General features: G+C 34.9%; 1 protein-coding gene across 1 annotated transcript in view; it reads right to left on the reverse strand.

Annotated features, from left to right (window-relative positions):
- GRID2 (glutamate ionotropic receptor delta type subunit 2) overlaps positions 1–13,991 on the reverse strand; it is a 1,366,457-nt gene that overhangs the window by 318,654 nt on the left and 1,033,812 nt on the right. Inside the window, exon 10 of the mRNA XM_046657173.1 lies at positions 1,283–1,480. Coding sequence (XP_046513129.1) covers positions 1,283–1,480 — 198 coding nt within the window. The remainder of the gene's footprint in view (positions 1–1,282; positions 1,481–13,991) is intronic.

The raw sequence follows: 13,991 nt of genomic DNA on the forward strand, positions 1-13,991 counted from the left end.
AACCAGCAATGTCCCTATTTGAAAACACTAAGACAAAAAGTTCTAGTTTAGATACAAAAAGTATCTAAAAAAACCAAAAACTTGTCAACTCAGAGTTTGATATACACTAATAATATTATTCAATGAGGGTAAACAAAGACATTTGAAGGTAAACTAGAGGTGAGAGTATATGCCACTTACAGGACTGTACGTCAAGATGTTCTGAAAGCACTTCTTCAGGTTGAAGCAAATGATACCAGGTAGGAGCTCAGATACTTAGAAAAGAATCAAAAGCCCCAGAAATAGTTGATAAGTAATTAAATACCAGAAACTACTTTTCTCCCCTCTCTATACCTTTGAAAGACAACTGATTATTTAAATAAAAAACGATGACAGTTTACTGTGGAGCTCATAAAATATAAATATATGACCACAATAGCACAAAGGATAGGGTGGGGGTAGATGGAATTCTATTGCTGTTAATTTACCACTTTTCTAAATGTGAAGTGGTATGGTATTAATCTGGATAGAATGCGATAAACCAAGACTGCATATTACAATCTCTAGACTAAACACAGACAAACAAAAACACAAAGAAGTACAGCTAAAAAGCCAAGAAAGCTATAAAATCAAACACTAAAAACAGTCTACTAACCTGAAAGAAGGAACAGAGGGAAAAACTAGGACATATATAGATGAAATAGTAAATTATAGACCTAACCCTGACTATTCAACAATGCATCAGGAAGGCATAATAATTAAAAATGTGTGTGCACCTAGTAACAGCTTCAAAAAGATGAAGCAAAAACTGACAGAAATAGCGATAAGGAAATAGAGAAGTTTAAACACCTTGCTGAGAATTGAAAGAACAAGGAGAAAAATATAAGTAAGGATATCCCAAAGCTAAACGAATAAGTCCTAAGCAATCAGGATTTTATTTATTTATATTTTTTGGAAAATAACATTGCAATTTTTAAAAGAAAACAATGACTTGAATTGAGTTTGTAAGTTGCATTTTGGCTTCATCATGTACCATATACTGGCAAAATGTTTGGAGTGTAAGTTTGGCTAAGGTAAGTCCTTGTTCTAGATACTTTTTTATTATAGAAAATATTTTAAAATTTAACTGTATTTTGTCATCAATTTTTCTTTCCATAAAGTTCAGAAAATAGTGTTAGCTGAGACTTTTGCTTTCAACACCACCATCTAATGCTTTCCCTTGCACTTATTTTATATGAAACTAGCTTCAAGGGGTAATAGTTCAACTTTGAGATATGTGATAAATATACAAATAAATGCTTACCTTAAAGACTAGCTCTCCTACCAAGCCATTCCATGTCCCGTCTTCTTGTGGACTTCCATACTTGTGATCCGGTGCAACATAAATTTCATAGTTAAAACCCAGGTAGTTGGATAAGGCATCCAAAACATCAATGGAGAAGCCCTGGTATTTCTTCGGCTTACCCAGAACATTTTCAGAGACCATTACAAAAGGTTCTTCCTACATGGAAAGAAGAGAAATCCTTGATGTCAACCTATACTGCTCCCTAAAAGCAAAGATTAATTCTTCAAAGAGTGTTGTTTACAAACAGTCTAAAAATTGCTTTTACACTTTCAGAGAATTAACTTAGAAATACAATTTATGCCTTATTAATGCAACATATTATTGAACAATGCATAATCACCGAATTTCTTATCATCTCTCAATAATTACTACCATATCAAAAATTAGATGAAAGTGACTACAAAACTTCAGAGGCCACAAATTCATTTTTCTTGCCATCTCAGAATCAATTTAAAATTCATCAGTAATGCAATCATATTTAAGAAACCATGAATTTATTGTATCTATCCTCATGCATTTATTGTCTAGGTATGTCAAAATTATGTGAAATAATATTTGAACAGATATATTCTGCATACAACTCTCTGAACAGATCAAAAAATCTGAGAACATATAATTTAGGTAAAATTTATAACATCACATTTACTGGGAGTTATTTGCTAAGGAATTTTGAAACTTGGATGTAAACACACATTTCTTTGCAAAAATAGCTTCTCTACTACTGCAATGAGAAATTCACTTACCTTTTTGGCAAATTGTGTAATTTAGTAAATTCAGCAAATTGGTTTCTGCTTCCACCTCTTTTATCTTTTTGCATTTTTGTCCTCTTACAGTTAACAAATAGTCCCCTTTCACTTTTTAGAACATCTGGTGTTAAGAGAGCTCGATTGGTTTGAAACATGCTGGCAGACTACAGAAAATTAGATAATCTATTCCTTAATTTCCTAAACTTGTTCAGAAATCTTTCAGCAACAGTAATATTTACAGATAACCATTCAGTGGATATAGTCTATTCAGCCCTCTGAGCAGGTTAAACTCTCTCCTGGGTCTAAGCCAGAAAAACCCACAGATTTAATCCTGGGATCATTTTTCCTTAGGGACTCACAAAATAGCCTTCACTGAGATGTAAAATAATACTTTGCTTTTGGCTTTTACTCAGACACTAAGTGCCTTCTAAAATCACTGTGCCTATTATAGGAATATTGTCTACCATAACATTCAATTTTCCCCTAAAATTACTGTGAGATAATTTTTGAACTGTTCAGAGCCGAGAGCTTCATTTTGCTCAAGTAATGCCTTTTTTTTTAAATATTGAAAATAATTAACTAATATCTCTTTCACTTTGGATACCCAGAAGATCAGTTCTAAGTTTGATGCTCACCTATGCTACAACTATGTTGATATTATAGTATTTGCAATACTTTTTAAATCTTGGTTTTCTAAACTACTGTTTTCTCTCTTAAAAAAATTTGGCTTTCCTTAACTGTTTATCTTATCTTAGAGTGAAATAAATCAGGAAATGAATAGTTAGATCAAGGAGGTGGCTGCTATTTGCTCTCTGTAGCCATTCTCCTCTTCTTCACTACTTATAATTTTTTTTTCATTTTAGCACAACTGAGAATAAAGACAATCCACATCTCCATTTAGGCAGGATGAGACCATGTGACTAATTCTGGCCCATGCAATGTAAGCAGGTACATTGTGCAACTGTTCTTGTGTGCTTTCTACTTTTTTCCGGCTGGAATTAACATGTAATGGCTGCGGCTCTGGTAGCTATCTTAGACCATATATAGTAGATAAACAGAAAATGTCTATGTCCTTGCATTGAAATGCTAGACTAGACTCTAACTAACTCTCTAGGATTTTAGAATGTAAAAAAAAAAAAAGTCTATCTTGTTGTTGTTGCTAAGTTCCTAATTTTTTTCATGTTATATAGTATTTGATGCTAATGAACATTGATAGATTGATAGATCAATAGATGAGAGATTTTGAGAATGAATGAAAATTTCTAATGACACGGACTTTAATCAAATGAGTGTAATGTAAAAATTCAATCAATCCTTTAAAATTATGTGTAAAATAAAGGACATCTTGATGATTCCAAATATTTATATATTTTTAAATGTATAATAGATAATTGGCAGAAATTGCTATTGTTCATTTGGTTCTTTGGACAAAATATAGACTTAGCCAAGACTACGCATTGCACAAATACTCTGAAGTAGGTCATGAGGTTATAAAACGAGAGTAGATAAAGAAATTCCAAAATAAAGATCACATTCAGAGAACATGCAAATAAGATCAGGAAATTCTAGAATTAATTGGGCATTGTTGTTTACATTATGTTGTAAATGCTGGCAATAGAGCAAGTGAACTTATTTCATCATACACATCTCATTCATTGTTATATTTTGAACATCCATCCACTGACAAACTGATAGAAAGATGATTCATGAAAGATCGTATTTGACTGGTTCCTCTACCAATAATTTTACCAACCATATATATTTCTATTTATTTATTTATCCAAATATTATCTATTTATCTGGCAAAAAATAATGTCCCAATATATGCTTTGACATGAAATAATAGTGATTTTTCTTCATTTTACTCATACCTCTTTAGAACAATTGTTTAATAGCTAAATTATATTCCTTTAATATACTCAATTTCCATCTGGTAATGATTTTTAATTCCCATTTTGTAAGTAAATTCCTAAGCAAATAGATCTTTTTCAGAGGTATATTGTCAAAATTAAGTTCTAGCAGAATCAGCTAGAATTGATTAAAGATACAGAATAGAAATACTTCTAATAAAGGGTCTTTTAAAGATGGTTGATGAATTATTGATGAATATGCTTTTAAAATTTTACGCCCTAAATAAACCCTCATTCCATCCTATCACTTCTTTTCTAGATCAATGTTTTTAAGCTTTGTTTTTAAGCTCTATTACAGATTGGTATCACTATTCGTAAATTCTACCTCAGACCAGTTATGCTTTATGAAGACAATCAGTCATTATATTGGACAGGTAAACACAGCAACAGAAATTAGATTGAAGTACTGGGATCTATAAAAGAAAAGACACTTGTTCCTTCTCTATGGCAATAGTGAGTTTGGTTTAATCACTTTTGTCTATGCACCTATTTCCAAAATTTATTCACTCATTGACTCATCCTTTTAACACGCACTGAGCAGCTACCCCATCAAGTTACTACACTCAATATAGTGAGAGACATGGTAAAAAGTCAATGGCACCACTTTCAAATAATCATAACCTAGTGTTGGGAAAAGCCAGGTACTGAGAAAATAAAAAGCAAAACAAAAAGAACACACACCAAAACTGCTACAAACACCAGAGAAATACAACTGAAACTGTAGAAAAAAGAAAAAGAGAATCACCATTTTGAGGGTTAGTAGCTATGTATATCTCAACAGATGATAAAAATTAGGAACAAAAGTTCCAACTCAAGGTTACACAACAAGTTATAGAAGAGGAAGTCATCATACTTCATCTTACTTCTACCTGATCTCTTTGAACCTTACATTTTTCAACCTATGGATTAAAACCTAGGACTTCATGATTTGTCTCAAATTTTAATGCAATTTAAGGTGGTACAAGACTGGTAGAAACTCCAGATGCCTGACAGAAAAAAACACAATCCTCTCGGGAGGAAAGTACCTTCATTTTAGGTCTTACATTATTCTTTCAAATAATTGTTTGACTATAATGTCCAAAAAAAAAGGTCAAAGATATCTTGTAAAAGGAAATTATATTTCAAATATAGAACTAGTAGAAATGATATACAAGAGCGACCAGCCCTGGTAGCCTAGTGGTTAAGTTCAGCACTCTCTGCTTCAATGGCCTGGGTTCAGTTCCCAGGCACAGACCTACACCACTCCTCTGTCTGTGTCCATGCTGTGATGGCAGCCCACATACAAAAAGAGGAAGACTGGCAACAGATGTTAGCTCAGGGAAAATCCTCCACAGCAAAAAAAAAAAAAAAAAAAGAATATATAACAAAAATAGATCTTTCAAGAACTCAGATACAGAAATTTTCAGATGCATATTATAAGAACTATGTTTACTATGTTTAAAGAAATAAAGGGCAATTTTTTTATTGGCAGGAAACTGGACACTATAGGAAGTGAAATTACAGAACTTTTAAAGAACTAAATAGAAATTTAAGAATTAGAAAAGACAATGACCAAAGGTAAGAATTTAATGGCTGAGTTTATCAGCAGATTAGAAACAGGTAAAAAGAAAATTAGTGACCTGGAATAGGTCAGAATTAATCCGGAGTGCAAAGAAATAAACAAATAGAAAACCCCCAAGCAAGAGTAAAGAGATGAGAAGCAGAAAGAGAGGTGGTCTGAAAATCCCAAATATTGTTAAGGATGCAGATAAACAGGAGATGTCATTCACTCTTGCTGGATATTTAAATTGTTACAACCACTTTGGAAAACATTTTGACATCTCTAGTAGAGAATGAAAATATTTATATGCAAGTTAATTTTGCCCTGTTTTTGAATGTTACATAAATATTTATTTACTATAAAGATATGTATAGCTATATCCTAGCAATTTCACTCATTGGGTATGAACACTAGAGATCTGTGGGCACCAAAATTATGCCCCAAAATGTTTATGGCTGCGTTGTTTGTAATAGCTCAAATCTGGAAATAATCTAAAAATCCAAATGTCCATTGACATGGAAAAGATAAGTATATTGTAGTATATTGATGCAATGTACTATTAAACAGCTTAAAATTGAAGAAACTAAAGCTATATACAATAACATGAACGGACCGTCAAAGAACAGTGTTGAGTGAAAAAAGCAAGACTAAGAAAAAACAGTCCAATTACATTCAAAAACAGGTAAAATTAACTAGGTATTTAAGGATTCACACTCAAGTGGAGACACTATAAAGAAAACCAAGGAATTGATCATTTCTGGGTGGTTAGCTCTTGGATGCTGGGGAGGGTATGATCAGAAAGAGGCACAAGGAAAGAAGGCTTCTGTGGTTATGACAACTTTTATTTTTAGTTCTGGGCAGAGGTTACCTGGGCCATACTTTATTATTCATTGATTAGTGGTTTAAGCTTTTTTCTGTATGGGCGTTACATTGCAATATAAACAAAAATAAAGAAAAAGTATGCTAAGTGGAACCAGATAACGGAGGGCATCAAAGCCATATTAAGGTTTCCGCCTTTTATTTGGCAGGAAACTGGAGCCTTGTGGAAGGAGAATAGCATAATCAGAAGTAATTTTGAGAGCAGAGTGTAGAATGAACTGTGGCAGAAGCAAGTACGAATGTTCTTGGCAGCAACGCAGATGACGGGAGATTATGGCCTGTGCCTCTTTAACATATATTTTCAAAGTGTATGCCGGTGGCCTTGAGTCTTCTATTACAGCGACAGTGACGGGGGGTGGGGTGGAGAAATTATAAAATCCTGCCTTTAAAATTCATTTTCTATCAATTACTTTCAAAGAGTATTAATAGGACTGAGTCTAAGCTGGTGAAAACCTGTCTGCCTATTAAGTGAAAACAAATTGCAGATTTCTATTTGCTGATCATTTGGATGACAGATGCTCTGAGCACAATCCTCAGCAACTGGAATCAATGAAGCTTTCACAGAAGACCTGTAGTTTATCAATCTAAGTGCATGAGCATGAGGATCCATAGACCTGCTCGCAGAAAAGAGCATTTCAGTGGTTGATAATTTTCACATTAGCAAGGATTTATTCACAGCACTTGTTGGGTTATTAGATAATAACCTCATAATTCTGAATTTGCATTCAGTCACTTAAAAAATCTCATGCTAATTGCTTAGTTGATTTACAACACTGTTTGCAACTTGCAGATTTTGTAGTTAATTCCCATATTTTAATAACTATGCAATATTGTTCGCTGGTGATAGAGTTTGAAAAAAGCATCTTATGTTTTTGATAGTTACAAGCTACAAGCTCTACTGGTAAGGCTTTACTGAAAGCTGTTTAGGTGTTTTAACACGCATGGCTTCACAGAGTGCCAGGAGGGCCAAAGCTAGGAATGAGTCATGGGAAATTCCTTACAATTCTGCTCAAACACGGAGCAGACTATAGGACATGAAAGAGAGAATGAGGATGTTTCTTAATAGCCTGTTTAAAATTTTTTAGCCATAAAACATACTTCTTGCTGAAGCAAACAAGAGTTGTCTTTATGCACAGTGTGAGCTTATATTTTGCTCAGGGGTGACACATTCCACTTTGACATACGCAGAATTAATGACCGCCATTCTCCTTGGAAAAACCTCATTACTTTGTATAGACCATATATGAATATTAGAACCTTCTATAAGTTAAAAAAGGCGAAAGGTATGGAACTTGTTATTAAAAAGAAATCAAGATACAAGGATAGGAAAACAAACATGAGGCACATCTGGGGAGGAACAGATAACCTAGGTGTTGTAAAAGAAAAGAATATCTGAGTTGCATGGAGAGGAGCAAGGCAGGTCATAGGAAGATGCAATGAAAGCATTTCAAAAAGAGCTTTTGCAGGAGGATTTTATGGAGAAGGAAATGTTTAGAAAACATTGGACTAAACGTTTAAAATCCTTGCTTAAATATTTTTATCCGACAATATGATTCAAATTATAAATGATAAAAGTAAACAAAAATATTGTTATTCTAACTTCCTAAAACCATACTTTCCACATTATTTCTGATTCCTATTCTGTAAGCAATTATTTAAATATGAAAATTGAACATAAAGTTAAAGCTATTAGTATGCAAGGTAATTCATTTTAAAAATAAAATGTTTGACTTTCTACGTTGCTTTCAAATTATGAAATGGTCATATTTTAGTGACAGAGGCTAAATGGAGAGTGTCAAAACAAAGAAATATGTTCATTTTGTTTTCATGAGAATCTGAAAGAAATATACGATACTGTAACTAGGACGACAAGGTCATCGAGGACAATAGGCAATCACAGCGATCCTAAGTACATTAGTTCTCCTTTATTGGTTTTTCCTAGCATGCATGTGAAAACACATTTTAGGAGCCTAAGATTTTATGGACCACATGATTACCATATATATACTCAGAAACACCAGGCTCTCTTGGTTTGCTTTCTGCATATAAGTGCTGGGTAATATTTTCTGTTTGTTTGGTTCAAATCTTCATTATTTTGCTAAATTTAACACCTAGGTGAATCTTACTAGTGTATAGCCACATGTAAGGATCAGTCCTATTCCATAAATATTGTTAACGTTTACTAGGTGCAGAGTATTTGTAAGTGCAGTTGTCTCCAGGAAAACTGTCAAGAGCATGTTTTGAGAGAAAGCATATTGCAGCTGTAAGGAGTGACTGGCTCTATCAAATGTCAGAAGTCTACAAAATATTTAACCGAAGAACTCGGTAACATATGACTTCAGAATGATGATGATGTTTACAAACTCTCTGGTTGATATAGTCAAATTCCTGTTAAAATATTGTCAAGAAAAATACTGTTAATAAATGTCAGCAGAACCTTATGATAAGACTTATTCTCGGTCAGGATACAAAAACATTTAGTAAACCTAAACTGAAGCTAATTAAATATCAGAATATAGTGAACAGCCATATAAAACTAAACTTGGAATGCTTCAGGAGTAGTGGTATTTCTATCAAAAATAATATTACTTACAGGAAAAATGGCAGAAATTCAAATATTTATTCAGTCATTAAGAAGACTGTTAATGTCCAGCACACACTAAGATTATGATATGGACAAAGCAAACAATGAACAGACACGTCTGTCCTTCTAGACCGACGTTCTAATGGGAGTGAGAGACAATCAACAAAGTAATACATATGTTATGTCAGATGGTGGTAAGTACTGTAGGGGAAGATGAAACAAATAGTGAGAACAAAGAGCATGTGAGAAAGGGTTGTCCCTTCAATTAGGAAGAGCCTCTGTAGAAAGAGCATTCCAGACTCAGGAAAGAATAAGTGCAAACCCATCAGCAGTCTCTCTGACACGTTTGACTGACAGGGGCACCAGTGTGGCAGGAACTGAGGGAGCTAGGGCAGACAGGAAGAGGCCCAGACGTAACGAGGGTGTGTTGGGTGGAGCCTATACAGGGCCTTTAAGCTTTTACTTCATCTGAGATGGGCAGCCATATGGGCTCTGAGCAGAGGAGGGATGTGATCTGGTATGTTTCACAGTTTACCAGACAGTTGACGGTTTCGATTGACAAACAGACTGGAAAAGGAAAGGACGGAAGCTAGGAGATCAATTAGGAATCCTTTGCGATAAACCAGGAGGGAGATGATCACGACTTGGTAATAAAATGTATTTGAGGAGAAGGAATGGGCTTTTGGAATTTTTTGAAGGTAGAGCTGATGGGACTTGCTGATCTACTGGATGTGGAGTTCAAGTACTTAGGGAGAAGTGATGAAGTGCTAAGCCATACTTGTTGGAGATCCTCAGTGGACGCATCAGTCTTTAGAAGACTGTGGATTTCTGAGGCTCTCCTTGAATGTTTTTATTTGGGGTATGTAGGATAATTCTGTTAGAGGAACTAAAACTCAATTAATAAACTAAAGTCCTCAAGGCAAATGTTCAACACAAAATCAAAGATACTATTTTGTAAAAACCTACAGCACTGAATACAAAATTAATACTCATTCAAATTTAATGGAAGGAAGCAATGTATCCTGTCTTTTTTTCCCGCATATTTGTGATTTGTATAATCAGTTAAAAGAGAAATAATATTTATTCAAAGAAAGAATAATCATGAAAATCATCATAATCTGTAAAGCTTGAATTTTAAAAGGACAAAGTTCAACAGTAAACATTGAGGGTGAATTACTTATTTTTGTTCTCTTAACATACTTTTGGGAAATACAAATTAAAAAAAGGTGAGTTATTTTACTTATTGCTCATCAGATGGCAAGGCTGAAAAAGAAAGTTAATGTTTCTCAGCAAGCGTGTGAGTTAGCAGGCCTTCTTATACACCACTTGTGTGAGTTAATTGGTTCAGCTTTTCAAGAAAACAAATTCGCGGTAGGAAAACAAGTGACTTCAAAATTTCATATTATTTATTCTGGTAATTTTACATCTAAGAAAGTAATCAGAAATGAGCACAAGCGTGTATCCAAAAGGATGTTCACTACAACTTTCCAGTGAGAACTTGAAAACAAACTAAATGCCCAACAATTAGGGATTGCTTTATTTAAAAAAAAGAGTGTATCTGTATGATAGAATACTACACAGAAGAGTCAGCTATCAACCTCAGTGTCTCAACACCCTGGTACACAGTCATCTGCTTGGAACTGGGCCACAGGTGGGGTTTTTTTAAAGTGAGAATAACATTTTAAAGTTTGGGATTGGTTTGTTTTTCTTCACTTATCTTATAGAGAGATTCAAAATATCATTGTAGAAACATTACTTTGATTTGTATTCCAACATATTGCAGTAAATGAGGAATAAAAATGCTGAGTTTCAGTCGGCATGCTGGGAATTATATACAACCCTGAAAAAATTAATGGAAGTTTGAGGCAACTGTAAAGATAATTCATTAAGTAGCTGAAAAAAACTATTGATCACATCTGCTGTACAAAAAATACTTACTTTAAAAACACTCATGCATATATTGCTAAATGGGAAGAAAATGTACAAAACTATCCATGAGTGTGTGTGTGTCTTAGTTCCAGCTGCTGTAACAAATTACCATGGACTGAGTGGCTTAAACAACAAACATTTATTTCTCACAGTTCTGGAGGCTGGAAGCCCAAGATCAATGTGCAGCTCCAGTGTCTGATGCGAGCTTGCTTCCTCTGCCTCACATGGCAGAGCAGAGAGATCATCTCTCTCATGCCTTTCTTAGGAGGGCACTAATCTCATTCATGAGGGCTCCACCCTCACGACCTACTTAGTCTCCAAGGCCCCACCTCCAATGCCATCACACTGAGGATTAGGCTTCAACATATGAATTTTGGGGGATACAAACATTCAGTCCATAGTAGTGTACATAATTCAAATTTGAAGAACAATAATAGTAATAATAACAGCAGCAAACATCCATACAGGACTTACTGTGTGCTGGGCACTTTCAGGTGCTTTTTTATATTCATGCCAATAGTTCTATGAGTTTAGAACCATAATTAAACTTCTTTGAGTTTGTTTAGCTGGTAAGTGACAAGTGCTAAAATATTAGTAAGTTTTTGATGGAGGAATTATGGATGACTTTGTTGTTAATTTTATAAGTTTTTGTCATTGAATATACAATACTTGTTTCAACACTGTTGGATAAACGAGTCTGAAGCATGACGGGGAGGCCAGGGTTGGGAATAAAAATTTGCTTGTAATTTTCAAGAAAGTAAATGAAGTCATTCAGGGATAAAGTATAGAAAGGGTCAGGGAGGAAATTCTGGAAGCAGAGACTCCAATGAAGGAGGCAGAAGGACTAGAGGTCAGAAGAGAATCAGGGGAATACACTGTTGGAGGAGGCAAGAGAGGACAGAGTTTCAAGCAGCAGCAAATTGCTGGTGGATTCCAATGAGGTGAGAGGTCCAGAGAGATAAGGCCTGAAAGCATCCCCTTCACTCATCAAGCAGGAGATGATGAAGACCTTTTGAAAAGCAATCTCTTTGGAGAAGTCAAAATAGAAACCAATAAAAGGCAGTGGTTCAAGGATAAAAATTAATCACGAAGTGGAGACAGTTAACACTGAAGTCTGAGAGACTTGCCCGAGAAAGAATTAGTAGACTACAGGGGACTTGGGGTGAAAGAATGTTTTTTCACCCAGAGCATATTTTCAGGCTAAAGGAGGAAGCAAATAACAGCTACAACAATGAAAAACCTTATATTATGCCTGTGGTCACCCTTATTACTTTACATTCATCACCTCATTTAGTTCTTGGAATATTCTGCTATTCTTATTGCCATTTTACGAATGAGAGAACTGAGATTTGGGGACAGAATAGACAGATAATGTACTTGAGTTTACAAGCTAGTTATAAAGAAGGAAATTTGAATCCAGTGTTGTGGGATGCTAAAACTTGTATTCTTTTTATTTTCTTTTGCTGAGGAAGATTCACTCTGAGCTAACATCTGCTGCCAATCTTCCTCTTTTTGTATGTGAGTCACCGCCACAGCATGGTCACTGACAGACGGTGGTATAGGTCTGTACCTGGGAACCGAACCTGGGCCACCAAACCAGAGTGTGCTGCACTTAACCACTAGGCCACTGGGGCTGGCCCTACAGCCTATATTCTTAACCAATAATTTAGACTGTCTGCATCAGCACTTGGGTATATATATATATATATAAATGTGTGTTTGGGGTTGTGGGGAGGAGGTACTGAAACTACCTGGTAGAGAATGGGGAGAGAACTTGAGCTACAGTCTTTTAACACATGGTGGTATAAAAAATCATCTCTCTCTCTCTGTCTCCACTCTCTATCCCCAAATTCCCTTTCATTTCTAAAGTAGAGCTATTTATACTTTCTTCTTCTTCACACTTCAACTTTAGTCAGCATATTGATGGGATCACAGTTTCAGCATAAAGATTATTTTAAAGTGAAAACATTTGAAATCTCTTCTGAACTTTCTTTATCTGATTAAAACAAAGTTTCCTGAAGATACAGCTGCCATCAATCCTACTCTGAGGGAGTTTCCTGTGAATTCCAGAAAGGTGACAGGCTTTTCATTCCCAGTAACACATACACACACACACACACACACACAAAACAATAGACCCTTCCATGCTTTCCTATTGAAGCTCTAAACTCCACCCCCACCCTTTTTAAGTTGATATATAAACCTTTACCTCTGGATATTCAGCAAATGACTCATTACTCAGTGACTTTCATGTGCACATGTAAATAAACTTTGACTTTTCTCCTGTTATTCTGTCTATTGTCAATTAATTCACAGGCCCCCACTCACAAACTTAAGAGGGTAGAAGAAAATTTTTCCTCCCAACAGTATCAAGCCTTTTACCTGAACAAAGACAGTCTGATCCTTAAAAGGAGATCCGGAGAGAATAAGGTACACAGTAATTTCCCTAACCCCACTCTATACCCTTTGTAGAAACTGCACTCACTATTTCTGCCACTGGCCTGCTTGATCTAAGGTTTTAAGAATAAGGTGATAGGTTTTCTATTTCTAGTGAGCTGAATGATTTCTGAAGGATATACCTTTTTCTCTTGATTTTATTATGAAGCGCAGTGGGAAACTTGAAAAGATCTCCTGCATAGAGGGCAGAAACATCAGAGGAGAAGCAGAAAGGTGCTGATATTTAACAGCAAGGGACGAATCTTTGGGGATTTACAGAATGTGGAGAAGTCTGAACTTACAGCTACGAAGACAATACTCTGTGTTTCCAAAATTAATAAGTGGATAAAAGATTACTAGAAGTGTTATTAAAACTAATAATAAAGCACATAAAAATGACTTCTGTGCCAGCTCTTACCAGGGCGGTAGACATGGATTACAGTACTGAGTTAATTATGGGCACACATATTAAGGAATTACAGGGAAGTTCCCATAATTTGCTGGAAAACAGAAAGCTGTATGAAACTTTTTTTAATTGTATAAAAAATTTTATTTCCAAAAATAAAAACTATATTTTATAGCATAATAAATTGGAATGATTAGCCTAAAACCAGCGCTAACACTTACGCCTATAAAATCCTTC

Source organism: Equus quagga, chromosome 3 (genome assembly GCF_021613505.1).
Source record: "Equus quagga isolate Etosha38 chromosome 3, UCLA_HA_Equagga_1.0, whole genome shotgun sequence".
Taxonomy (NCBI): Eukaryota; Metazoa; Chordata; class Mammalia; order Perissodactyla; family Equidae; genus Equus; species Equus quagga.